This window comes from Mycetomoellerius zeteki, unplaced genomic scaffold (assembly GCF_001594055.1).
Source record: "Mycetomoellerius zeteki isolate Tzet28-1 unplaced genomic scaffold, Tzet1.0 scaffold31, whole genome shotgun sequence".
Taxonomy (NCBI): domain Eukaryota; kingdom Metazoa; phylum Arthropoda; class Insecta; order Hymenoptera; family Formicidae; genus Mycetomoellerius; species Mycetomoellerius zeteki.
In genome coordinates, this window is record NW_017257294.1 from 955416 (window position 1) to 981918 (window position 26503).

The window sequence follows — 26503 nt, forward strand, 5'->3', positions numbered from 1 at the left end:
GCTTCTTACTGTTAATATTAATGAATTTATTGTGAGTTGAATCGATTCGTCACTGTAATAAGTAACGCCATCATGAGTTATAATCTACATAAAATGATTAATGTAGGACGTGTAAAAGACTTAGTGGTTATTTCGTGATATATACGTGTAGTGAAATAGTAAAGCATGTTTGTATTATTAAGCATGTTTGCATTATTTGTAAATTTTTCATGAGCCATATATACCCCCTTTCCCCCTATGAGTAGCCATATATCCCACCCCTAAACCCCTATGAGATATGCGGCAAAAATACAAGGTTTCAAAAAGTTTATTTTTTAATATGAAAAATAAATATTTCGGATTTCTAATATTTTTTCATAGTAGTAGACAGTACAAAGTTTTTACTGATATAGTTCGTTTACTATAAACATAGTAAATAATACTTAATAAATTAAGTTTTTGATAAATGCGACGTATATACCGGAGTTACCCTACTGTCTTATAGCATTATGATCTTACGGTCTCTACTGTGATTGACCAATTTGTTTACTGCTTAAGTTTTTTTGTGAACCATGGACCTTATGCTCTTTTCTACCAATGTAGATTAACTTTAATCTCGGTTCAACTTGATCTTCATCTTTTTCTTAGAACTAAAAAAAAATGAAGAGTTAATTAAACCAAGATTAAAAATAAATAGTAAAAATAGACATTAATCTCTATGAGATCACACTCCAATATCCTCCTTACATAAGAATAAAGTGTAATTCTCTGTTCCGTGTCTACTTTCACAAAGCACATTTTATAATGCATGAAACGCAGGTGTAAATGGCGAGTAACGGATCTCGCTGAATGCACGATCGGAAAAGTAAAAAAAAGTCATACTGATCAACAGTTGGGCTTGAGCAATCGTCTCTAACAGGTTTTTCCGAGTGGAAAAGTACCGATGTAAAAGATTCACGTAATCAATTGCACGCATTGGAGCTCGCATTCACAATCACTGTTGCCATCGCCTCCGGATTTGGATCAGTGTCCAAGAAATAGTTTCAATAGTAAAAAAAAAACGTAATACACAGATCATCATATCATGAATCTTATTAATAGTACGCATCCAATCAAGCGATATGAGCGTCAATCAACTATTTTTCGAACCAATACGCATCTCAAATTTCGAAAAAAAATCTGCGGCAGGAAGATCAAATCTGATGACTTATTTCAAGATTCAAGATATACCACCGTCATTTGTACACTATTTAAAAAATAAATGTCATAAAAAATCAGAGCGGTTGAACATTTTTTCTATCTACCAAAAACAGAGAACAGCTGAAAAAGCTCAACTCTTCGGCCAAAAACCGCCTCACGCTTCCTTGGATGCTTTCCATTTAGAAACAAGTCGGCAAAAATCATTCTGTCTTTCTTGGCATTCAGAAAGTAACAAATATGTATATGTGGAACGATACTTGTGTCGATTTATGTCCCCAAATGGAAAGTAGATTATCGCGACCTATCGACCGCACTTCTATATTTTGCCAACATGTTTATGCACAATTCATTATTCGAAAACGAAGAAGGCAATCGTGTTCATTATACGCTTGTTATAAAACAATAGATATTCATAGAACGGAGCCGTGACCGTTTGGCACGTGGAACAAAAAACATCGTTGTCCGCTGGTGTGTTCGATCGAACAAAGTGCACTCGCGACCGAAGTGCATTAGTGGACTTTGCGTTCTCCAATTACAATGAACTTGATAAAGAAAATCTCTATCCGGTTTCCGTGAGCAATCTGTTTTTTATACCGCGGTTTTGCGTGCATTGTGTCATCCTTTCACATAAGCCTACTTATGAACAACCGTATCAATTAATAAGTACCGTCATAATTTATCTTATGTTCACTCAACGACTTTTCTAAAGAGGTTCAAGATACTCAATCAAGTATTAAATTTTAAATTGGGAATAAATGTGAAGCTATATTAAATATTTTTGTCATTATGATTTGTAACATCTCTCCCTCCTATCTAATACTAACGATATGCGATTCACAAAGGCGTAAGTAAAACAAACGACCAAGGGTGGGACGAGCATGCGTGAATATGCCGCTTTTTCTATGCTGCATTTATTTTTAGACACGGGACTTTTATCTCCCGGTTGCTGTTGAGAAGAATCGAGGCAGCCAACTACACGGTCAACGGCCCTTCGGTGTTTGTCCGTTTTGCAGAAACAGCCGGGTGAATTCACGTATCGGATGCGTGACGACGTGCACGCATGAGAGCATGAGAGTCGATCGTAATAAGGAGCAGCGAAGTCGATCGCAATCTAATCTCTTGCGCGCTCGTCGTCATTTCCAACCGAACAGAATGATCGACTGACGCCGCGCTGGCTCGTAACTTTACTCGAAACCGGGAGTGGCTCGAAGCGGCGAGTTCCAAATAATGAATCATGCATAAATGAAACATGATGGCAAAATATAGGAGTGCGGACGATAGGTCGTGAGAAAGAAGCGCGGATAAACAACGCACGCTTATTGAACGACAATTCGTTTTAACGCACATTGATTTAAATGTCGTGATTAATTAAACGCAATTGCTCGTTAATAAATCGTTATTTGCAGGGTTGGCAAATAACGCGTTACTTGTAACGCCGTTACTTTGTTAATCGTTATCTTGTTATAACGATTTGGTAATGACATTGTGAATTTTTTATGATGCTAACATCAGAGTTAGAAAAGTCAATCGTTACTTGTAATGGATTGAAAAAGTCATTCGTTACTGAAAAAAATAACTCCTAATTTGTTACTTTTTTTAGTAACGAGTAACGTTACGCGTTACTCGTTATACTTATAACTTTTTCAGTGTAACGCGTGACAAGTTACTTTTTAAAGTGACTTTTCTAACCTTAGTACAACCTTAGCGTTTAGTTAGTTAGCGTTACCGTCATAAAAAATTCCAACATCGTCATCAAATTGTTTACTATAAAAAATAACTGAAAAGTAACGTTTGCCAACCCTGGTTATTTATTACCTTGCTCTACTTTTCATCCGTCTTTTTTAAGAAGTTCTGCGAATTTAATATGTGTTTGACAAAAGCGCAAACGATATTAATCATCCTTTTTGTGATTCGACACAAGATTGCAATTTTATGATTTCGACATAAGATTGTATTTTAATATACAGGAATTTAAATTTATTTGTACTTAAGTAACTCAAACTGGATTTGTACAGATAGTTGACACGGTAAAGTGAAATAATAAGTCAAGTATTTACTTGCGATAGGACCTGGCAAAAGACAATAAGATATCGTTGTGTATTGCTCTGTTTTGCTCTATAAATATTGAGTTGGACAAGTCACGAGATTTGATAAGAATTAATTAATGTTGCCTCGTGACAGTTCGACATCGTGTCACGTGCTCTATGATACGCAGTCACAGATCTGGCAAAACATATCCAAACAACTGAGAGTATCGAATCCATTTTTAAATGTTATTTCGTTGGAATGACGTAGATATTGTTAATTTCTAGACAAATATTTGTCAGGTATAAACAACAAACGTTAATTTTGGAGATTTTCTGCCACTTTATAAATAGAATTAGCACGAAACAATAATCGTCTTAATAACTTTCCCAAACACCGAGGAAATGAGCAAAAATCACATGATAGATTTCGTGCGAGTAGTTAGGCAAATAATCAACAATTCCTATCAGCTGACGAAAGGATCGTTATATAATTTAACAACTGTGCATTTCGAAATTTGATTATTTACATGTTTTTGCTATTGATTGTGAGACGTCTAGAAATGATAGAAATTGTCTAACACATGTACAGTAAAATTTTCTGAATATATTATAATTTCCTTATTTCTTTCTTTCTTTTTTTAAATATAAATCTTGTATACAATAAATTAAATTAAATTAAATTAAATTAAATTAAAATACACTACACTTGAAGTTTGACATTTGAGTTTTAAGAGCCAATTTTAATCGATACGTTTGTAGAGAAGAAGAAAAGTAAAGAAAAAAAGTAAAAATAAAAAAAAGAGTTTAGAATTTCTAATATTTTCTATAGATAAGCGTAGCTCTATCTTAGAGTATCTGCTTAACCTATTTGTATGCCATTAAAATATATATCTAACCAGTTCCTCGGAATTTGTAATGAAGTTTCAGGTCAGATAAGACGACTTACAATTAATGGAAGGACAACCAGATATGAGTGAATTTATCTGTTGTTTTAGAGATTTTTGCTGTGAGATAATACGTATCTATATACTTGATCTTTTTCCTCTATCTGTAATTTAAATTTAATTTTAATTCATTATCTATTTTTTCTATCTACTAGACAAATTGTAATTTTATGATAACATTAATAGATATTAATATTACCATAATATTATCCATAATAACATTATTATAATAATTGTTATCCGGTAGGTGTTGTAATAACAGTATTGCTGGTACTTAACTATTTGCATATTACTTATCTCTGCATATCTTAGATGTAATTTTTCAAACACACACAAACAAATAAATTAAATTAAATTAATAATAATATTATTGTAGAATAATAGATTTATTATAATTCATTATTTTTCATTGTATTTCTCTTGCCCCAAAATATAACGCTGCTTCAGAGCGTCACTACTTATAGTGGCTTTTTCATTTTCTAAAGGTCAATGAAGAATAAGCTTCTCTTTGAACTTACTCTCGTTCCTTTTCATCGCTATTACATTTTTCATTTCACGCGATCTATGCGACTTCCATGTTTAATTCATGTTAGCCGCAACGACATAGAGTTCACGTTATTTATATGAAAATTATATTCGAGACTTTTAAGAAATTCTTATTATGGGATTAATTAGGAAGAAAGAGAAGAAAAAGGGAAACAAGGTTTATTCTTTTGTCACGTTGGTTTCACCAACACAGTTCATTTTGGCAAATATTTTTCACGTGATCCGTACCTGCCGACGACAACAGCAGCAGCTGAGTGGAAATTCACTGATGCGCGCGTGCAATTTACTGTGCGTCAATATCGACCGGTTATTTACGGACACGAAGTAATTGAACGCGGATTCACATTGACACGGCGGGTCCACATGCGCTTGCCTTAGAGATTTATACTGGTGCTGGATTAAATTGACACGTAGTCGTGAACTTGTTTTCGTTCTCAATATATGATGTGTGTGTCTTCGAAAAGGATTTTTTCATTAATTTGGGATCGATACTTTTTGCCTATGAAAGTACTGGGCGAAGCCTTCTCGCTTTGCAAACTGACACGCAATTTCGGAAAAGAGATTAGATAACGAAGTCATGTTTTTCAGTTAATTTTAATCGAACTTATTTGAACAGGATTTTAATCTGACATTTCACATCTATTTGGACAGACCAAAATAGAAGTGATAAGTCGTTTATTTTTGACACAATGTCATACGGTAGATGATACGTCATTTTTCCTGCAGTAAATAGTAATTCTTTTAACTTAACAAGACATCGCTAATAAGGATGACGCTAAAATTAAGCAAAGAGAGAAATTATTTTTTTCATCTGAATCTATATATGATGAATTCCATGAAATTATTTATCAAACGCAGATAAGAGACCGTTACACTGGCTAATGGCTATATATCAAGAAGTTAGCAAAACAATTAGAAATTGCTACGCAGTTGCACGAAAAAGGATTAGAAGTCGAAAACAAGGGCAAAGGGGCAATTATGTAACTTTCTAAATATTTTGGAGTGGAATTTCAATCTTTAGAGTGAGATTTACTCTAAAAGTTTTAGAGAGAAGATTTGCATTAAATTGCAAGTGAATCAATTTGCTAACGAATGAAAATGAGATCTAGATATTTCATAAAAAAGATAAATTACTTATTATAGATAAAATGCACGAGGAACTAAGAATTATTAATCTGTTTACAGGGTTGGCAACGTTACCCCATAAAAATAACTCGTTACCGTTACCGTTCTTTTTCCCCAAAAATAGGGAGTTTTTGCAATAGCGTTTATCCAGATACAGTGAACGCTAAGGTCAGATTATCTTCTTCTTAACAACTAATTAAGAAAAGAATAGCGTGACTTTAGCGTTCACCGTATCTGAATTCACGTTATTACAAAAATTCCCTAATAACTCGTTATCGTTACTCGTTATTGATTTGCAAAAGTAACTCCATTACCATTATCGATACTTAAAATGTAACGAGTCGTTACTTTTTCGTTACTTTTTTTGCTTGATGCTATCAAAAATATTATAGCGTTTTTCATTGGCAAAACTCAGTGCACATTAAAGCCGTTGTACACTACACTCTAATCTGAATGTAAAAATGAAATATCTCAATTGATATAATGTCCAAAGGGCATTTTACCTCATTTAAAAATTTTCAATACATTTTATTATGGTATTTTATCAAATATCATAATAAAATGTATTGAAGATTTTTTTTGCGGTTTATCACGTTTCTATATTTTTATTAAACATATACATTTGCGTCGATTTGTATGTACGGATTTAAATTGCACTGAGTGCGCACTAGTTCTTCAATGAAAAACGCTACTATATACAGATTTTTGCGATAAATGAAGAGATTTCTGAAGAGAAGTCAGAATTCTACTTTTGGTAAAGGAATAAAGCTCAAAAACTGATATATATATATATACATACCGTAATTAAACCGTGTGTATATATATATATATACGGTTTAATTACAACTAAAACTTTGTGGCAGTTGCTAGAAATAAAGTAACGATAAAAGTAACTAGTGAAATCGTTACCATTACCCCAAAAATGTAACTGCGTTACAATGAACGTTACTCAGAAGAAAATGTAACGTCGTTACACATTCGTTATCGAAAAAAGTAACTTGTAATAGTAACGACGTTACAAATAACGCGTTACTTGCCAACCCTGTCTGTTTATTTCGAAGTGTTTAGATTCTTATAAATTATATTATTATTATACTCTGCAAAAAACTATCGGTAACAAAATAAAAATCTGTAGGAAAACTATGAATTAATACACCTAATGTTTTGCATTTTATTAAATATACATTCGAATAATGTGTTATGTTTTCATGACATGAGTTTTGCTGACATAAATAAATAATCATTTATTAAACCCGTGCTAGCGATAATTTTCTCTGTACAATCTAATGATTAACATATAGATATAAACGCCGAGTTAAAGACGCATTTTGCCAAGTTTAAAGTGCACGCGGAATATGACATGATAAGGCTTGTAAAACAATCATAAAAAACAGGAAACGGTATTTTGTTATGACATTCATTGATAGGAGTCGTCGAGATAAATGAATAAAACAACTCGCTTATACATATAGTGGATGATACATCTGGATATATTAATCAGAAATATAAAATAAAACGACTAATATCCGAAATGTAAAAGAAAAAAGAAGAAAATGAAGAGAAAAGAATTCTGAAAAAAGAGCATTAACATTGTCAACATCCTTTATGAAGTAACATGAATATTAAAAAACGATATTTGCAATGAAGAAAATCAAGTAAAGAATGCCTCATTTGGTATTAAAACAACGCAATTAATTTATATGTTTTATTTATTAGTTTATTTAAATTTTTAGTCTATTTAAATAAAATGCTCGCATTTATAAGATCATATCTTCTAAATGGAAGTGTTTTCAATCATAAAATTAATTGTTGGAAGTATGTACGAGTTTTATATCGTAATCGGACTTATAATTGACTGTTGAGGTAGAGTATAAATATTGTTCCGTTGACAGATATTTAAATTAGGAATAATTGATACGTAAGCAAGAAGAAGCATTAGAAAAAGAGGTCAACTGTAAATGTAAGCATGAAGAAAAAAATTTTTAAGCGATTAAATGATATTTAGAATGAATAATTTTAAAGAACTGAAAAAGATTTTAAAAAATTATGTAACTTCGCTTTCATTTTTATTTAATGAAAATGCAATTTTTCTATATTAGAGGTGCTCACGCACAATCAGTTTCAGATATATTAAATTGTAATTATCGTTTACATAACGCAGATTAATTCGAAATGAAGTAAATAGATTCGGCACCGTCTATGCTTCTTTTCCGTCGTTAATCGGCGAATAGGCGTACGCATGGAGGGATGACTGCTATTAATTAATCGCTCCGTGGCAATCTCGTTAACGCGGTGAGTAAACAATTCGATAAAAGTATAGAAATGGACGCGCATGTATACGTGACTTAGAAACTCGATGGGACCTCGTTACGGCAAAGCCGCCCGCTGCGAGATAAATACGTCAAATGAAAGAGCGGAAAGCGAGCGTGTATCTTTGAAATAAGATATCTCGATATATCGGGTGTAACAGGACTTTAACATAATCCTTCAACGTAGCATGATTTTACTCGAATTATTCATTTGAATATATTATAGTTATCGATTCAGTAAAGGCGGTTAGTTTACTCGCCTTTCAAACTTTTTCGCTTCTTTTTCTATAAAGTGTTCTGTTTCAAGCACAGAAAAAAATCCTCAAGATCCAAGTTCTAATTTCTTTAGACGTACTTAACCATTAATTTTAAAAAAGTATATTATAAAAATAGATATTACTTATTTATTACAAATAAATAATTATATACTACCAAGGCTGGATTGTTCCATCTTTCGATGAACTTCAGCTCACTGTCTTACCTTCGTACTCCCTTATGCTCTTACTTTTTACTCTTTCGTTTATCTAGTAGGTCAATCATCACATAGTTTATCCGAAGATGAAACAACCAGCCCTCAGACCAGCAGATTCATACAAGAAAAAAAAGAAAAAAATCATCGCTAATTTATTACAAATCATACGGATTTCAAGTCGAATTTTCTTCACTCTTCTTTTTCATCCACTGTCGATCGAACCTAAACGAACCGAGAACGATTAACCGCTCTCTTGTCCGAAGCAGCAATTCGCTTGTTACGTAAACGCAAATCGCCGCGGAAACGAATCCCGATTAAGCCAAGGGGACATTCTTTAACGAGGTATTCTGTAACTGCGTCTCGAGTAAGAGAAGGACCGCATTGTTTTCCAACCACCGGGTACGTAGCGGCACTAATTCGACTTTATTGGCGTGCGTGCTCACGCGATATGCGACATACCTCTCGCCTTGCGAGCACGTGAGTGACACGTAGTGTGAGCATGTGCGTTTCGCATGTGAGGGACGGGCGCTGCCGCGTTCCACGCAAAAAGCCCGCGAGGCGCGGACTATTGAACGAGGTGGAGCTCGAGACGGATGCATTCAGCCGGATCAGGATTAAACGAGCGAGCGTAAGTATGTGAGCAATCCAAGAAACATTAAGTCGAGACAAAGTCAAAATGACTTTATTTTGATATCGTATATGAAAGTCAAAATGATGATTTTTGGTTGCAAAATTTGACTGTTCATCAACGTTACGTAATCAAAATAAAGTCATTTTAATTTTTTTGTTGACTTTTATGTGTTTCTTGGGAAGACATTAGTACATGTCTAGATGTCCAGCTCCATCCGTACCGTTTGCGACACTCGCACGCGCGAAATCAAGCGCGCATTATTTGGACTCGTAAATTGTTTAAACCCTACGAGTCATACTACGCATTAAATATTGAGGACTACGAATTGAAGATTAGAATTCAACTAATCAGAACGAAACGGATTAAAGTTATCTGACTGGTCGAATTCTAATCTCTAATTCGCAATTCCTTAATCATAATAACCTTTTAGTTTCTAATGTGTAATGTGATACGAGCTTAAAAGTCTCTCTCGCGATCGTCGCTATACTAAAATACTGAGAAAAAAATTGTTCATTTAACTAAATTAGTTTAGTTGGCTTTATTTCTTTCGTTGGAGAATGTATGTATTGAAGTCAAATATAATAATGTTTGATTTAAATACATATATTCTTCATCGAAAGAAATAAGGATAAACTAAATTAATTTAGTCAAATGAACAATATTTTTCTCAGAGAAAGTGAAGAATAAACTATAAACCGATAAAACGCTTGATAAATCCTTTTCCTTTGAATATTGATTATCTCTTCGAGACTTTTAAGTATTCTAAGCTATGTTACTCAGTACGTCGACTTTTTTTATTCGATCTTTTTATATCAGATTTTTTATCAGCTTCTACTGTCAAAGAGTGATTAATTAAAAATAATAAATATCTTTCGTAAATAATAACTTTTGTCAATTTTATTTTTCCTGTCCAAAAATGTTACCGCCAGATTTTCATTAAGTATTATTTATAGAAACTGTTAAAAAATTGTAAACATTGATGTCTCTAATTGTTGATCTACATTAAATTATTAATAATTATTAATTCCAAACAATTATAGTAATTAATTATTTTTACTTATCGCCAAACGTGAATAATACATTCAAAGTTTTCTTTATATGAGCAAAATGTCAAGGCTGTCGTCTTTTTTATCGCGATTCCGCGGGTCGGCACATGCACGACATTGTTATGTTTTACTTCCTATTATGAAAATAAGTAATTAGAATGATTACATAATGTTCGAACAAAGACTCGATTCGGTCACTGAACGATAGCAATTTTAACCCCCGAATTCGCCGTCGATAGATATAATGCATTTTTAAACAAACGCCAAAAGTGTCACATAACAATGATTTTAATTAAAACGTAAATAGACGATCAAGACTTATTACAATTACTCTATAATGACATGCAGTTCTAGATTTCTTTTTATTTATCTTATTTTCGTCCAATTTGTTGTATAATATAATTTAATATTATATATTTTTAAATTTAATATTTTTGTTATTTTATATTATATATATAAATTTAATATTATATTTGATATTACACACACATTAACACATTAGGGTAAAGTCGCCTATTATGGGATAGGTTCCTAATATGAGATAGCAGAGTTTCTGCTAAACTAATAAGCGCATGTGTTTGGTTCTATTATGAACTTTTTACTCTTAGTGTGAAACCTGTTTAGTAGAAAATTCATTATTAGATCATGCGTGTAGTCGTTGCAAAAAAAGATTTGTGAAATTGAATGTTATCAAATTTTATTGAGATTAGTCTTTAAATCTTGTTTTATTATATAAAAATAAATATTGGATAATAAAGTCTGTATGCAATGATAGAGTAAGATTGTGTATTCATAGAAAAACACGTGATATAATGATTTGTTTAACGGTAAAGATTAGATTTTGGTGATCGTAAAACCGCAAGGCACGGAAGTCATAATATAATGAGATACTCAGGATATTCCTAGCTAATATGAAATCATCTAAACAATTCAATATCTCAAACATATTATCGAACAAAATGTTAAAAACGACGATTTTATTGTTAAGATTACTCACACATAGATACGCACATACTCACATACACACACACATTGAAAAATTATATAATTATTATAAATAACATTTAAATTTTTTGCTCCTACTTGTATGTAATATAACAAAAGCGTGTATAAAAAGCTTATCTTTATTTTTTCCTTAGTTTCCTGTTATGAGATACCATATACAAGAAAACCCTTGTATCCCATATTAGGAACCTTTTTTTTAAATGATCAAAATCGGCACCTTTGATAAAAAATTTCACATACAACAAAGTATAGCTATTATTGACTGCTTTTGACGATAAAACTTAAATATATATTTCATAAATTTGACATAAAGATAGAAATTCAGGTTACAAATTAAATAAATTACAAGCCTTTAAAAAAAGGTATCTCATAATAGGCAACTTTACCCTATACAAAATTGAATACATAATGTACATATAATGTATTCATTAATTTAGTATATTTTCACACATTAAATTTATCTAAATTATCAGAAATGTTTATTGCATATTGTGGTTAGAAATTTTCGTCTAAAAAGATAGGGTTTAAATTTATTCGAATATTTTTCTGCGCTTAAAATACGCAAAAAACAGTGATATGGAAAACGAGTAATTTAATCGCATTCATTGGATCGATTACTAACGAGCTGCACGTGATTAATTATCCGATTGAAAGTGTACTATGTTGAAATGCATATGCATGTTTTATACAAGTCATATTAGAATGACTGTATGGAATTGATTTATTCCATTCAATAATAATCTGGTTTAATGTTACGAAACGTTGAACAAAAGTGAAAGATGAATTCGATAAAAAACACAATGCGTAAACAAACATGTCACGTTAAAGTGACTACATTACACTGATTTATTCAGTTCTGCGAAATGTCGAATAAAAACAAAAGAAAAATTTGATCAAAAACACATTCGAAAACAAATAAAAATTTAAAAAGTTCTTTTCACAATTGTCGTTCCATTTCATTCAAGAATAATTATAATTGTGTTGAAAGAATTTTAATTATATTCTTTCGAAATTATTCAATCTTGACATAATTTTGCCTGTAATCGTAATTGCCGATTGAGGAAAATTAAATTTACTGCCATAACATAAATAAAAAGAAAAAAAATTAAGAATAAAATCGAGATAAGCAATAATTGCGAATTGTGGTGTCCTCTGTAGATCTTTTTACGTGATTATATAAACAAGTAGAGAGTCGATAAGCTAGCTGCTAGATAATTGATTCATGCTCTTATTTTCCATTTATTTCATTATCGTGGTTCAATGAGAAGTTGGTAATGTTTAATATCTATTATAAATAACAAAATGTAACGCAAAAAAAACAAACATATGTAAAATCAAACGCAGCTCTTTAGGTTTTATGATTCAAATCATTTTATCGAAAATAAATATTATAGTGCAATCGCAAAATTTTTCTCGATGGGTATACTTATTGTTATCTTACGTACTCAGGTAGGTAGGTAGTATAAAGAATCCAAAAATTAATTCCTTTTAAATCCTTGAATTATGAGATGCATTCATTTTCCATCCTATTTCTGATCCAAAAACTTTCTACAAGATTTCATTTCTATTTTGCTTTTAATTCTGAGTTCTTTTTCAAATAAAATTGTCAATGTAAAAAAGTTTTAAAACAACAATAAAAAAACAAGAAGTTTTAATTAAGCAATAAAAAAACAAGAAGTAAAAAAATCAAGAAAATCGTATATGTGCGTATGATCGCTTATGAAATGATTTTAAATAAATACAATTCTATTCGGATAGATATAATTTGTCCTATATTAGGTATAGCAAACCTTTTTTGTACGTACGTATTTTGAGGGATAAATATATATTTTTTTTTGTATTTAACGTTATTTAATTTAATATAATTTGAAGTAATAAAATATAATTGCATTCACATAATTGTGTTTTAATGTTATTCAAATTGATATTAACTATCAAAAAATAGAGTGCGAAGTCATTAAAGGGGGAGGCATTCATGTAAACAGGCGTTTTTTACGAATTTATTTATAAAAAAATGAAAAGGTTTATTAAATTTTGGTAAAGAATATCGTAATATTGACAATAAATGCTATAAGAAAAAATTTTTTTTGTCATAAAAATTCAAAATGGCGGCGCTACACTGCTCAAAGTTGACTCCTTTTTTTTTGCGCGGTGCAGGCTATAGGTCGTGCTCCTTCATCCTTCTTTCTTTAGTAAAATTACTTTTTAGCATAATAAAAATAATAATAGTAACGTGAAAACATTAAAAATGATTAAAGGGATAATTTCCATCGTTCGTTTTAGAAAAAAATAAAAGTTTGGAAAAATATAAAAAAACTTGCTCATATACACAATTATGTATAATTTTTTTATATATAATTATACACAAATAATTTTTTTACATTTGTTCAAACTTAATTTTTTCTAAAACAAATAGTGCGACTGTCCTGGATAAATATATCCTACGGGTTTCAGGACGTCCTGAAATCTGCTGTACGAATATAAGGGCAGATTCCCCGAGTTTGTACATCAGATGTATGTGGATTTATATATGTACACGGAGATAATTTTTTCTTAGAATTTACCCTGAAAATATGACAGTCGTGGGACAACATTGTATTTCGAAGAATTTTAATGTAAATCTCTCTCATTAATAAAACTGCAATAAAGTATAAAATAAATTTGATCAATTTTACTGAAGTGCATACTAAAAATCTTTAAAATATTGTACCACAACTACCATATTTTCAGGGTAAATTATGAAAGAAAATTCTCTCCGTGTATGGCAAATTACAGGACGTCCTGGAATCTACCATACATATAAATTATGGCAGATTTCGGGTCTGTGAATCCAAATGTATATACATACAGTCAAATGTATAAACAAGGCATCTAGATGTATACAGACTCGGAATTTGCGATTATATGACAGATTTCAGGATGTTCTAGAAACTGCTGCAGAATAATTTTACAATATAAATGTTTTTGTGAACTTGGCGCCCGATTTTTAACAAATTCAATCTTTAGTCCCGGTAGAAAGAAGGATGCCCAAGGTATAGGAGTATCTGCCCTAAAGATGGAACTTCTGAAACTGATAAATTCATTTAGACTTTAGAGTATGAAATCTATTGCCCAATATAAAATTTCATTTTCTTATCAGCAAGGAAAGTTGAAAAAAATCATATTTGAAGTTTTACGTAATTATATGACGCGGCGGCGAGCGAGGCAGAGAGCGAGTTAAACAGTGAGAGTGTTGGGGGAAAAGGGCTGGTGTGCTCGGGCTCGAGTAGTAATAGTCAAGATTGATTGGTCGGAAATCGATAAAACTTCAAACGTGATTTTTTCAACTTTCCTTGTCGATAAGAAAGTGGAATTCAATATTGGGCGATAGATTTCATCATACTCTAAATAAATTTATTATACGGTTTCAGAGGTTTCATCTTTAGGGCAGAAACCCTCCTATACGGTGGGCATCCTCCTTTATGCTGTTTAATTGAACTGCTATAAACTTTCAACAGTCAATACTCAAACGCAGCATGGTATATTGCTTATATTTTTTTATGTCCATAGGTTTTGAGAAATGCTTTCTAGTTTTGGTATTTTCAATTACACGTGTACAATATCAGATATACTCACGCAACATAATGTTGGTCTTTAAATGAATTGATTATTTTATATAACCGTTCATGGAATTAAAATTAAAAAATGATTCTTTTTACTAACTTCATTGTCCTTTATATCTGAAAAGTATCTTTGCATTTCGATAAAATATAATTTTATTATTTCTAAACAAGTCTAATTTTGCAGTTTCCAGGACATTCACAGAGTTGGAGGTTCCGGGACAGCATACTTTTCCAGCTTATCATCTAGAATGGTAGTTTTCGGGCAATTTTACTTCTGCCGGAAATTCTTAATAGATTCGTATAAAAAAAACGTATCCATTTTTAGTAGGCTGATAGTGCTTTTGACATCGTAATTCCTCATAAGTCCAATGAACATTAGGGTAACTCCGGTATATACGCCGCACCTATCAAAAACTTAATTTATTAAGTATTATTTACTATGTTTTTAGTAAACGAAATATTTATTTTTCATATTAAAAAATAAACTTTTTGAAACCTTGTATTTTTACCGCATATCTCATAGGGGTGGGATATATAGCTACTCATAGAGGAAAAGGGGGTATGTACGGCTCATGAAAAATTTACAAATAATGCAAACATGCTTAATAATACAAACATGCTTTACTATTCCACTACACGTATGTATCACGAAATAACCACTAAGTCTTTTACACGTCCTACATTAATCATTTTATGTAGATTATAACTCATGATGGCGTTACTTATTACAGTGACGAATCGATTTAACTCACAATAAATTCATTAATATTAACAGTAAGAAGCTGAAATCATAACACAATACTGATATAACATAAAGGCATGTAACAGAGTAGTTACGGGAAAATTACCCCCACTCCTTCTATTTTTTCTGACTTCTGTGGCGTAAATCTCAGCGCGGCGTATTTGCCGAAGTTACCCTAAAGGTCATGGCACATAAAAAAACTTAAGATATAAGACTTAAGCAATAAGAGAATCGATCAATCATACTAGAGATTATCTTCCTTATTGCTACAAAGATTTAAGCAATAAGAAAATCAACATGTTGGATTCGCTACTGCTTACGTTATGGTCTTACAGTCTATATTTGGATTCATCGCTTAAGTTTTACATCTTAAGTTTTTTATGTGTCATGGCCTTTAGACCTTCAGATCCGCAAATGCAGATACGAATCGATATAAAACAGAGAGCATAGTTTTTCCATCATAGTCGAGAGCTAAAGTCAGTCGATCACAGAACTTACTAGAGTTTACAAAGTAGTGTTGCAATCGCGAGTCAAGGCATCGTCCTCTAGGCATTGGCATTGTGGTAAGGCTTTCGAATAGGTGACTGTTTCAAAGCACCGTAAAATTAATTTCCACGTTCAGGGAAAAATATTTTTTTAATTATAATTTTGTCGTGTGTATTCCGGAATATGATGATGCTAATCAATAATACTTATTTTAATAATAAAACTGGATTTATTAATTTTTTTCGGGATTATAATGTTTTTAGATGCAATAAAGGGCAATCAGATTCTGATAAGATCTTGATAAAGAAAATTCTGATCAGGCAATCTTAGCCCTAACTATACACATTGAGATCCCAGAAACCCCAGTACAATTTGCTAAATCGAGATTTTTTCGTGTTTTTGAATTTTCCTTTTTCTTTGATCCTATATATCTCGAAGCTCCTTAATTCTATTGACTTTTACATGTCACGGACTTATTCCTTAATTAATTCTCCATCGATTGAACAAAAAAATTAATTGAAATATCCATTTTTACGGAAGTTATGGTAACAAATATGGATAGGATCCCAGGGATCCGAGTGTGCATATCAAGGGTAAAAAGGTCTGTATAACTAGGGTCTCGACGTTATACATTTACGGTCAGGACTAACTATAGGGCATCTAATGAGCGCCTGATTAGGACATGCTTACCAAGACCATATCAGAGCGCAATCAAAATTTGCTTAGATTGCAACAAACAACGTTATTTCAGACGTTTTAAAATTTCGTATACTTAGACTTAGAGTAAACCCGGCAAATACGCCGCACTGGGATTTACGCCGCAGAAGTCAGAAAAAATAGAAGAAGTGGGGGTAATTTTCCTACCCTACTCTGTTACATACAACTACTCTGTTACATGCCTTTATGTTATATTAGTATTTATAGTGTATATATAGTGTTATGTACAGGGTGTTTCCAAATTAAATCGCAAAACTTCGGGAGCGTGTAGAGGAGTAAAAAACTAAGAAAAAAAGTCCTATAGACATATGCTCGTTTTTGCTCCGTTTCAGAGAAATCGAAAAAAAATGTTCTTTTACCTGCAAGATTAAATGGGGACCGTTTTCTAAATTTCTTGGAGAATGAATTTTCTGACTATTTAGAAAACATCCCATTACAACAACGTACTGAAATGTGGTTTCAATTAGATGGATGCCCTGCTCATTACAGCAGAGTCGCTAGAACCTGGTTAGATAGAAAATTCCCACAACGATGGATTGGACGTGGAGGAGCAGTACATTGGGCAACTCGTTCGCCCGACTTAACGCCATTAGATTTCTATGCATGGGGTACTCTGAAGCAAGAAGTTTATTCTTCGCCTATTCAATCAGAGCAACATTTGAGAAATCGTATCGTAGCTGCAGCGAACAGAATATCGCAAGAACAGTGCCTGGCTGCTACAAGAGCCGTGTTTGACAGATGCAATGCTTGTATTGCTGCAAGAGGTGCACATTTCGAACAAAATCTTCATTAAAAAGTTTATAAATAAAATAATTAAAATAATAAATTAAATATATTTTTTTCTTTTTTCGTGATTTCCTGCGAAACAAAGCAAAAAGGAGCATATGTCTATAGGACTTTTTTTCTTAGTTTTTTACTCCTCTACACGCTCCCGAAGTTTTGCCATTTAATTTGGAAACACCCTGTATATATAGTATATATAATTAGTATATATAGTGTTATGATTTCAGCTTCTTACTGTTAATATTAATGAATTTATTGTGAGTTGAATCAATTTGTCACTGTAATAAGTAGCGCCATCATAAATTATAATCTACATAAAATGATTACTGTAGGGCGTGTAAAAGACTCAGTGGTTATTTCGTGATACATACGTGTGGAGGAATAAGTAAAGCATGTTGTATAGCAAAATACAAGTGCTTTGCTTTCGTATTCTTTGTTTAGTTTGTTGTCTTATATATTCCACCTGTTTGGGATATACGGTATTTTTAGCGGGCGAGATTTATGCCCAAAGCATACAAAATGCGCAGATTGAAATCAGTGCACTAAATGCAATAAACGCATTACATGAAATACATACTTCTTGTCATAACACTTCTAATATATGTAGGAAGATTGTAATTATTATTTATTACTTCATATACATACTCATTTTTATTCCTTAACAAAACTTTATAAACGCATTTTATAAGTTATTGTGTTATTTTACGTCTTATTTATAGGGGAGAGTGGTCTAAATCGGACCGTGTTCTAAATAGGACCTTTTTAATTTAAATGAATACGGTTAAGCAGATTTGCGTACTATTTATAACGTAAAGTCTTAGAAATGCAAGAGTTTAAAAAAGTTTATTTTTTAGTATGAAAAATTAATATATTTCCTAATATTTTTTTCATAGTAGTAGAAAGTATGAAATTTTTACTGGTATAGTTTATTTGCCTTAAACATGGTAAATAGTATTTGATAAATTAAATCTCCCTTGGTGCGGCGTATATACCGGCGGGTTTACCCTATATCAATGATTTCATGTGTACAAGAAAACATTAATATACAAGAACACATTAAGAAAATCATACATAATATCATTTTCTTGCGCAGTGTAGTTACGCATATTGATAAATAAAAAATATTATTCAATAGTATAAGATCAAAGTATCACCTCTTGCTACATCTTCAGTTTATATAAGTACCCAAGCTTAAGAGGGACGGTAGTAAAGAGAAATGCAAATGCATAAGAGAAATATATCTAAAGTGAAGGATAACATTTAGAACGTATAGGCTGACGCAATAGAAAACCTAAAAGATAAAGAAACGCTGAGAATAACGAAAATACAAAGCATAAAATATATATACATATATCTGAATATATAAGTCCACTGTAGAACCTCATATAATAGCGCACCTCGTAAAGAGAAACTCCAGCTTTTTGAATAATTTCCGACTTTTCGGCAGACAGACAAAATCTCCGCTTATATAGCCATTCTAAATTTTGACCTTTTTTTTAAGAAATATTATAGAAACACACGTAATGCTTTCTCATTTTTATATACACGCGCGTTCTCATTTTCCTCCAGTTTTAAAAAGAAATTTCAGATTAAGGACCAAATCTGATGATTTTTTTTAGAAAGACCACTACGAGATACTAACAATTTCAAAATTTCGGTAATGGTAATTGATCTCCAGCAAAAAAGCCGTCGATTTCCAATAGATCAGTAGTTGAAAGAAGCTATAACTTCGGGCCACTGATTCTGATGCACAACGACGATGCTGCAATATCGCAATTCGCACAATAAAGCATGAATAATTTTGGCCGGTGTCCAGGAAGCTGCAAACGGATTGGATCGTCATCGTAGGTATTTTGCGATTTTGCCAATTCGGCCAACTTTTTGATACAAATTCAATCGTGTCTAAGAGAGGCGTCATCAGTATTTGTCTTCCCTGCACGTTGCATATTTCTTGCCAAGATGTTCGCGTATGTTCACAAAAAGAGAGCCAAGCCACCACCTTCATGGTATAACATCAAAGATCTGTTCCCGGTAAGTAAAGAACAAAAAAAATAGAGACGTGATGTTATGTAACTTTAGGAAGCCTGTTAAGCTCATATTTGTTTGCATAAAAATACATTTGTATTGTAATTAAATAAATAATATTCTATATATTTGTCATGTGTAAAAACTTGTGGAAGATTATATAAGCGTCTATTAGATCCCTCTTGGATTATGTTTTTCTTCTTTATTGAGTACGTAAGGAACCTAATACGGTCGAAGCTAGATCTTAGTGTCTATAAATCATGTTTTTATTATTTATAAAGGATGCCTAAGGTATAGAAGATTTCTGCCCTAAAGATGGAATCTCTGAAACCGATGAATTTATTTAGAATATGATGAAATCTATCGACAAATTCTACTTTCTTATCAGCAAGAAAAATTGAAAAAATCAGGTTTGAAGAGAAAGAAATCAGTTTTACTTCCGACCAATCTTGAATATTACTACTTGAGTCCGAGCATGCCTCTACTCTCACTATCTCGTTCGCTCTCTGCCTCGTTCGCCGCCGTATCATAACTATGTAAAACTTCAAACATATTTTTTTCAATTTTCCTTGCCGATAAGAAAGTAGAATTTAATAGATTTCATCATAATGCCCGTTTTCATCTCAATGTAGATTAATCTTTAATCTTGGTTCAACTTATTCTTCATCTTTTTCTAATCTTTAGAACTAGAAAAAGATGAAGAGTACTCTTTAAAAGTGAATTAGTGTATTATTTCTAGACATCGGATTTTTATGCAATTTCATATTTTTTTAAAAAGCAGATTAGAAAGTAACGTAAAAATAGAAATTTGTCTCATTAAAAAGCGTTCTAAAAATGCACATTTTTTGTACATATTGTGCAAATTTGCATATTTTGTGCATGTCTGCGAAAAATATCTGCATAAAAATCCGATGTCTAATTATTACTGATTACATCAGTTATAAGTGTAGCACTGAAGTCATCAGCGAATATTTATTGTTTTTCAGTAATAATACACTGATTCATTTTAGAGGTTAAATGATTTTCTGCAGATTGAATCCATAGAAACCATAACTTCTCAAAATAAATCAGTGTATTTTATTACTGAAAAACAGTAAATATTCGCTGATATTACAGTTATAAGTGTAGCACTGAAGTCAGTGATAAAATACACTGATTCGCTTTTAGAGAGTAGGTGAAAACGGGCATAAATAAATTTATCGATTTCAGAAGTTCCATCTCTACTCTGTAAAAGTGAATGAAGTAATTTTTATTCAGAAGAACTGAAACGTGTATCTACAAAGGAGGATGCCCACGGTATAGGACGGAGGAGGACTGTTTCTATCCTACTCTCTAAAAGTGAATCAGTGTATTATTAAGTACTGAGGGCATAGAAACCCTCCTATACAGTATTTAAGGTACTCTCCTTTGTAGATACACATTCCAGTTCTTCTGGATAAAAATTACATAAAAATATTATTAGGTAAAATTTAACTTGGATCGTATTTAGCGATTCTTTACTTATTTGATTTATTCATATAGCAATCTAATATACCTTATTATTACTTTTTATTAAACTATCTAAGTCTTCGAGACAATATATATGGTACTAATAGGATCAAACGACAACGATTTTAAGCGTTCATGATATATAATAGAATTCAAAAACTTTTTTTTAATATATACATCTCAAGAGATTGATTATGTCCGTCTAAAAAGATTAGGCTTGAATTTATTCGAATATATTTTCTGCACTCAAAATGTGCGTATAGAAAACAAGTAGCTATTAGTTAATTGCCTTCACTGAATTGATAACTAATGAGCTTCGCATGATTAATTATCCGACTAAGCGCGTTATTGAAATATGCATGTGGGTGATTTATATTGTACATTAAAGCGACTACATTATACAGTAGCACTAGTTATAGCATTGATTTATTTCATTTAATAATCGTGTGGTTTGATATCGCGACATATTGAACAAAAATCAAAGAAAAATTCAGTAAAAAGTACAATTTATAATAAAACGTGTCACATTAAAGTGACACTATATCACACTGATTTATTCAATTTAATAATAATCTTTTTGCTTTCTATATATAATAAGACATTATCTAAGCTTTAAGTCTTAAGCCATAAGAAATTGGCCAATCACAGTCGAATGTGAGAAGAATAATCAACTATGATTGATTAATTTCTTAAGACTTAAAAATCTATTGTAGATCTGCTAATGGTTTATTGTAGAAGGCTCATTTAGTATCGCAAAAAAAATCAAGCTTGAACCTCAAAAATTGAAATCTTATTTTGTTCAGAATTGTATCACCTTACTCTACCTATTTTTCTTATTATTGTTATATATATTGTATTGTATTCTGAAATGCCGAAAGGTTTGCGGTATCTTTGAAGATAATGTGAAAGTCTAGAAAGCTATTGTATTATATATTATAATATATATTATATATTAATATACTAATACTATATAATAATAGTAATACATTAAAGCATCATATAATCTCTATCACACTTTTTCTTTCAAAAATGTGTTTGTCTTTGACTTTCCCTTTAATCCAATATGGAAAGTGGATCACGTGTCCGATCTGCATTCACGTGTCGCGGTTTTGCACGTGAATGCATAAGCTGAGCGTATGCTACATATGAAAGAGCCGATCAGAGGCTTCGATCAACTGGTGTTGCTCGTTAAATCGGATTAAAGCAATGTCCAAAGAGCATAACGTCGCTTTTAAGGTCAACAGAACTGCGCCTCGCGATGTCATTTGTCGTTAGAACGTACACCGCGAATGATGGATTTCACTCACATAAGGGTGCACCAGATACTTTCGTCGATTTTGAAACCGCTCGTGTCAGAATCGATGGTTGAAGATAACGTTATCGAGCAGGAAGAGGAGGAGGAAGAAAATGCGTATAATTGAATATTTTCGTTTACACAAGAAAAATTGTATCGAAGTTATAATTTGGTGACGCGATTATAAATTTTTACTGGTTAATTTCCAAGCGTTTAGTATTAGATATTGGAGTATCTCTCTGCGTGAAATATACGATATTATTGAGCCAAACCGAAAGTGTTTGAACAAATAATAAATATATCGTTCTAAAAAAGTGATCGAGTTTCATGTACATGTAAAATAAAGTTCAGAGAAAAACTATTGCGTGATTTGCCCACTTTAATTATATAATCAAAATCGATCTCCACGAAAAAGAAGAAAAAGATTTATAAATGGAGTACGTTAATTATCTCATAACATCGTTCAATGACTCATTATTCCACACATCAAACGTGCTAGATAATTTCGAGCACACAAAATGCGGAAAGTTGAAATCAAAATTTTATGTAAGTTTCGTCATACAATCCTTTGCTCGACAGTGTCACAGATAACAGTAAATATAACATCTCTCGCGATATAAAAAGTAATTTACTCAAAGTTAATTTGCGATATTATTTCATCTACAGCATGATGAAAATGAAAATAAAGTACCTGTTGATGCGAAAGAAAATTCCTATTACGCTAACTGCGATGCTTCGGTGTGGATGAGGAGCTGCGAGAAAGAAGTGATTGAGCCCCTACGATCGAGCGAAGTTACTGGCACTATCCCGAAATGGCTGAAGGGCACCCTGCTACGAAACGGTCCGGGCAATCTGAAAGTGGGCAAATACCGTTATCAGCATCTCTTCGACAGCTCGGCTTTGTTACACAAGTATATTTTATACTAAAATAAAGGCTAGAAATTTTCATTGACATAAATATATTGCACAGATTCGGTATCGCGGACGGTGAGGTTATCTACCAGAGACGATTCATCCAGACCGAAGTGTACAAAAGGAACATGGCAGCCCAGAGAATAGTTTACAACGAGTTCGGAACTAACGCGACGCCAGATCCCTGTCAGACTATATTCCACAGGTAAACAGGAGCAAAATAATAGAGATAATCTTGAAATGGAGATAATCTTAATTGAAATATATTTTCCACAATTATTTAAGGAACACACCAAATCAAGAGAAAGTCAAAATGACTTTATTTTGACGTCATAAAAGTCAAAAGATGATTTTTTGTTACAAAATTTGACAGGTTATTGATGTTAGGAATCAAAATAAAGTAATTTTTATTTTTTGTTGACTTTTGTGTATTTCTTGGATAATAGGAAGAAGATTATATATAATATATTTGATGTGTAGACTAATTATACGTTGACTTTGCAGTGCTTTGAACGGAGCTTTGAAGTTTTGCAAGTCGTCTCTCTATTTTAAATTAATTTTAATGATTTTTCAGAGTGGCTGCGGTGTTCAACCCGAACAAAACACTGTCGGACAATTCCATGATTTCGATATATCCATTCGGTGATGAATATTACACGTTCACAGAAGCGCCAGTGATGCACAGAATCGAGCCAAAGAATTTAGAGACGATGGGCAGGGTAAACGCTCTCGTTTGTTTTAAATTTAAATAGTCAATTTAAGTTTGTAATATCTCAGTTTCTAATATTAATTTGCAGCGAAAGTTCAATAATAAATTCTAGTTGCAAAAATTATTTTTTCCATTCGTGTTTCGCAGGTAAACATATCGAAGTACGTTAACATCGTAAATCACACCTCACATCCTCACGTTATGGCCGATGGTACGATTTATAATGTAGGATTGAGTGTAACGCCGATGGGACCTCGATACAGCGTCGTATGCTTTTATCCCAATCGCGTAACTGTTGGTAAGATATTTTCTTATCATTGAAAAAAAATTTACTAAGTTTTAATAAATGTTTGTTTGAATAATAATTAATTAAACATTTACAATAAATAAATAATTATTTATTAAAAAAGATATTTAAATCAAATTAATGTTCTTGTATCAAATAAATATATGTTTACATTAGTAAACATTTAATTGATATTATTTAAGCAAATATTTATTAAAATTTAGTACATTTTTTCATTATAAAAAGAAATTTTTGAAAGAAGAAACTTCTTTCAAAATTTACAATATTATCGGCCGCATAATTAATTTTCTTAAGAGCTCTTACAAGTTTTAAAATATTAGACTAATATATGTATTTTAGGCTATATTAAAACACTTAAAACATAAAAATTCTAAAATATTTAATATTTATCCAAAATATTTAAATTACTTTAGTCAATTTTTAAATGCGATTGTCTTAGATAATTCCGGAAAAGAAAAAGAACTCTCCATGTTCGATCAAGCGACGATTGTGGCCAGTGTGCCGTGCAGGTGGTTGCTAAATCCATCATACATGCACACCTTTGGCATCACAGAGAATTTCTTTATCATAGTGGAACAGCCACTATCGATTTCAATCGTTCAGATGACAAAGAACCACTTCAAACAAGAACCTATGATGAATTCCTTTAAGTGGCACGAAAACAAAAGCGTATGTATCTGTTAATAAAATCAGATTGTTATAAGCACATTAAATCATTATTAATACGTTAAGGTTTTTGATGTTTCTATTATCAGACTCTCATCCACGTGATCTCGAGGAAGACGAGTCAAGTTGTAAATACGTTCGTTGCGGAGACGTTTTTTTACCTCCACATCATCAATCAGTTCGAAACTCGTGATAAGGAATACATCGTGCTGGATATATGCTGTTATCGGAATCCAAAGATGTTGCAGTACATGTACTTTGACGCGATGAAAGTATGATATTCGCGCAGCAAAAATGACTTTCACGTAACGCTGATAATTCCTAATGGATATTTACGTTAATGTGCAGGACATGCATAGGAATGCCAATTTCTCAAGACTGTTCCGCGCCAGGCCGCTACGTTTCGTACTTCCGATGAGAAAACCGAGTTCGGACACGCCATCGGAGCACAATCTTATTACGACTGAAACGATGCATCAGAGCATGAAGGAGTTCCGAGGTGTCAACGGCGAGTCTGTCGATTATAGGTCGAACTACAATGTCAATGGCAACGAAGACAACGTTGAATACTACAGTGAAGCTAAGTTTTGGCGAGATGAACACAGAAGCGTTCTGCAGAAAAAGCCGGCCGCTCATCGCCTTCTCGACGGCAAGATCTTCGTGAAGCCAGAACTTCTCTGTGACGTCGGTTGCGAGACTCCGCGGATAAACACGGATTTTCATCTCGGCAAGGAGTATCGATACTTTTACGCGATCTCCTGCGACATGGACCTGAACAATCCTGGAACGGTCAGTACATTTCATTCCAGAACTTCCAGAGCAAAGTATATCGCGCGTTCGATAAGGGGTTACAAGTCTATGCCCTTATTATTATATGTATAATTTAGTACGACGAGATGTCGATAGCATTTTACTATGTTAATAAAATTAAATTTTATTCGCAGCTCATCAAAGTCGACACCTTCCAAAAAACCAAGAAACTGTGGCAGGAAGATGGTGTTTACCCAAGTGAACCAATTTTCGTACCAGATCCCGATGGAAAGGTAACAACTAAGCACCATTTTCTTGGGAAAGATAAATAAGAGAAAATTTAAATTACTTTTCTCTTGCTCTTTTAGAACGAGGACGATGGGGTGATTGTAAGCTCGATCGTGTGGGCGGATAAAGAGACGCGAGTCGGTTTGTTGATCTTGGATGCTGTGACATTTACAGAAATCGCGAGAGCTACCTTCGACACACCGGGACCGGTACCTAAATGTCTGCACGGTTGGTTCAGTCTGAACAAGTAACCAAATGCGAAAGAAACTGTGGCTTGAATGTAGCATTAATGTAGTAGTGTTAGCTTATTAAGCGAAAAGAAGAATCATTTTAATTGTTTTAAGACTTTAGTATTAATTTTTTAGTATTAAGTTTTGAGTATTAAATTTATCCTGGGGTCAAAGTTCGCAACGTGGCAAATTGTTTCTATTGTTTTAATTGTTTGTGTAA

General features: G+C 32.3%; 1 protein-coding gene across 2 annotated transcripts; it reads left to right on the forward strand.

Moving 5' to 3' along the window:
• Positions 1 to 19297: 19297 nt before the first annotated feature.
• On the forward strand, positions 19298 to 26464 carry ninaB (neither inactivation nor afterpotential B). Of its 2 annotated transcripts, none has more exons than XM_018451198.1 (10): positions 19298 to 19645; positions 23088 to 23332; positions 23392 to 23538; positions 23908 to 24052; positions 24190 to 24340; positions 24789 to 25018; positions 25105 to 25287; positions 25364 to 25804; positions 25960 to 26058; positions 26134 to 26464. In XM_018451198.1, the coding sequence occupies exons 1-10, from the start codon at positions 19574 to 19576 to the stop codon at positions 26302 to 26304; spliced, it is 1884 nt and encodes a 627-aa protein (XP_018306700.1). In that variant the 5' UTR covers positions 19298 to 19573; the 3' UTR covers positions 26305 to 26464. The 2 variants fall into 2 exon arrangements, with proteins under 2 accessions (XP_018306700.1, XP_018306699.1); XM_018451197.1 differs by lacking the exon at positions 19298 to 19645 and adding an exon at positions 22819 to 22967.
• Positions 26465 to 26503: the final 39 nt, after the last annotated feature.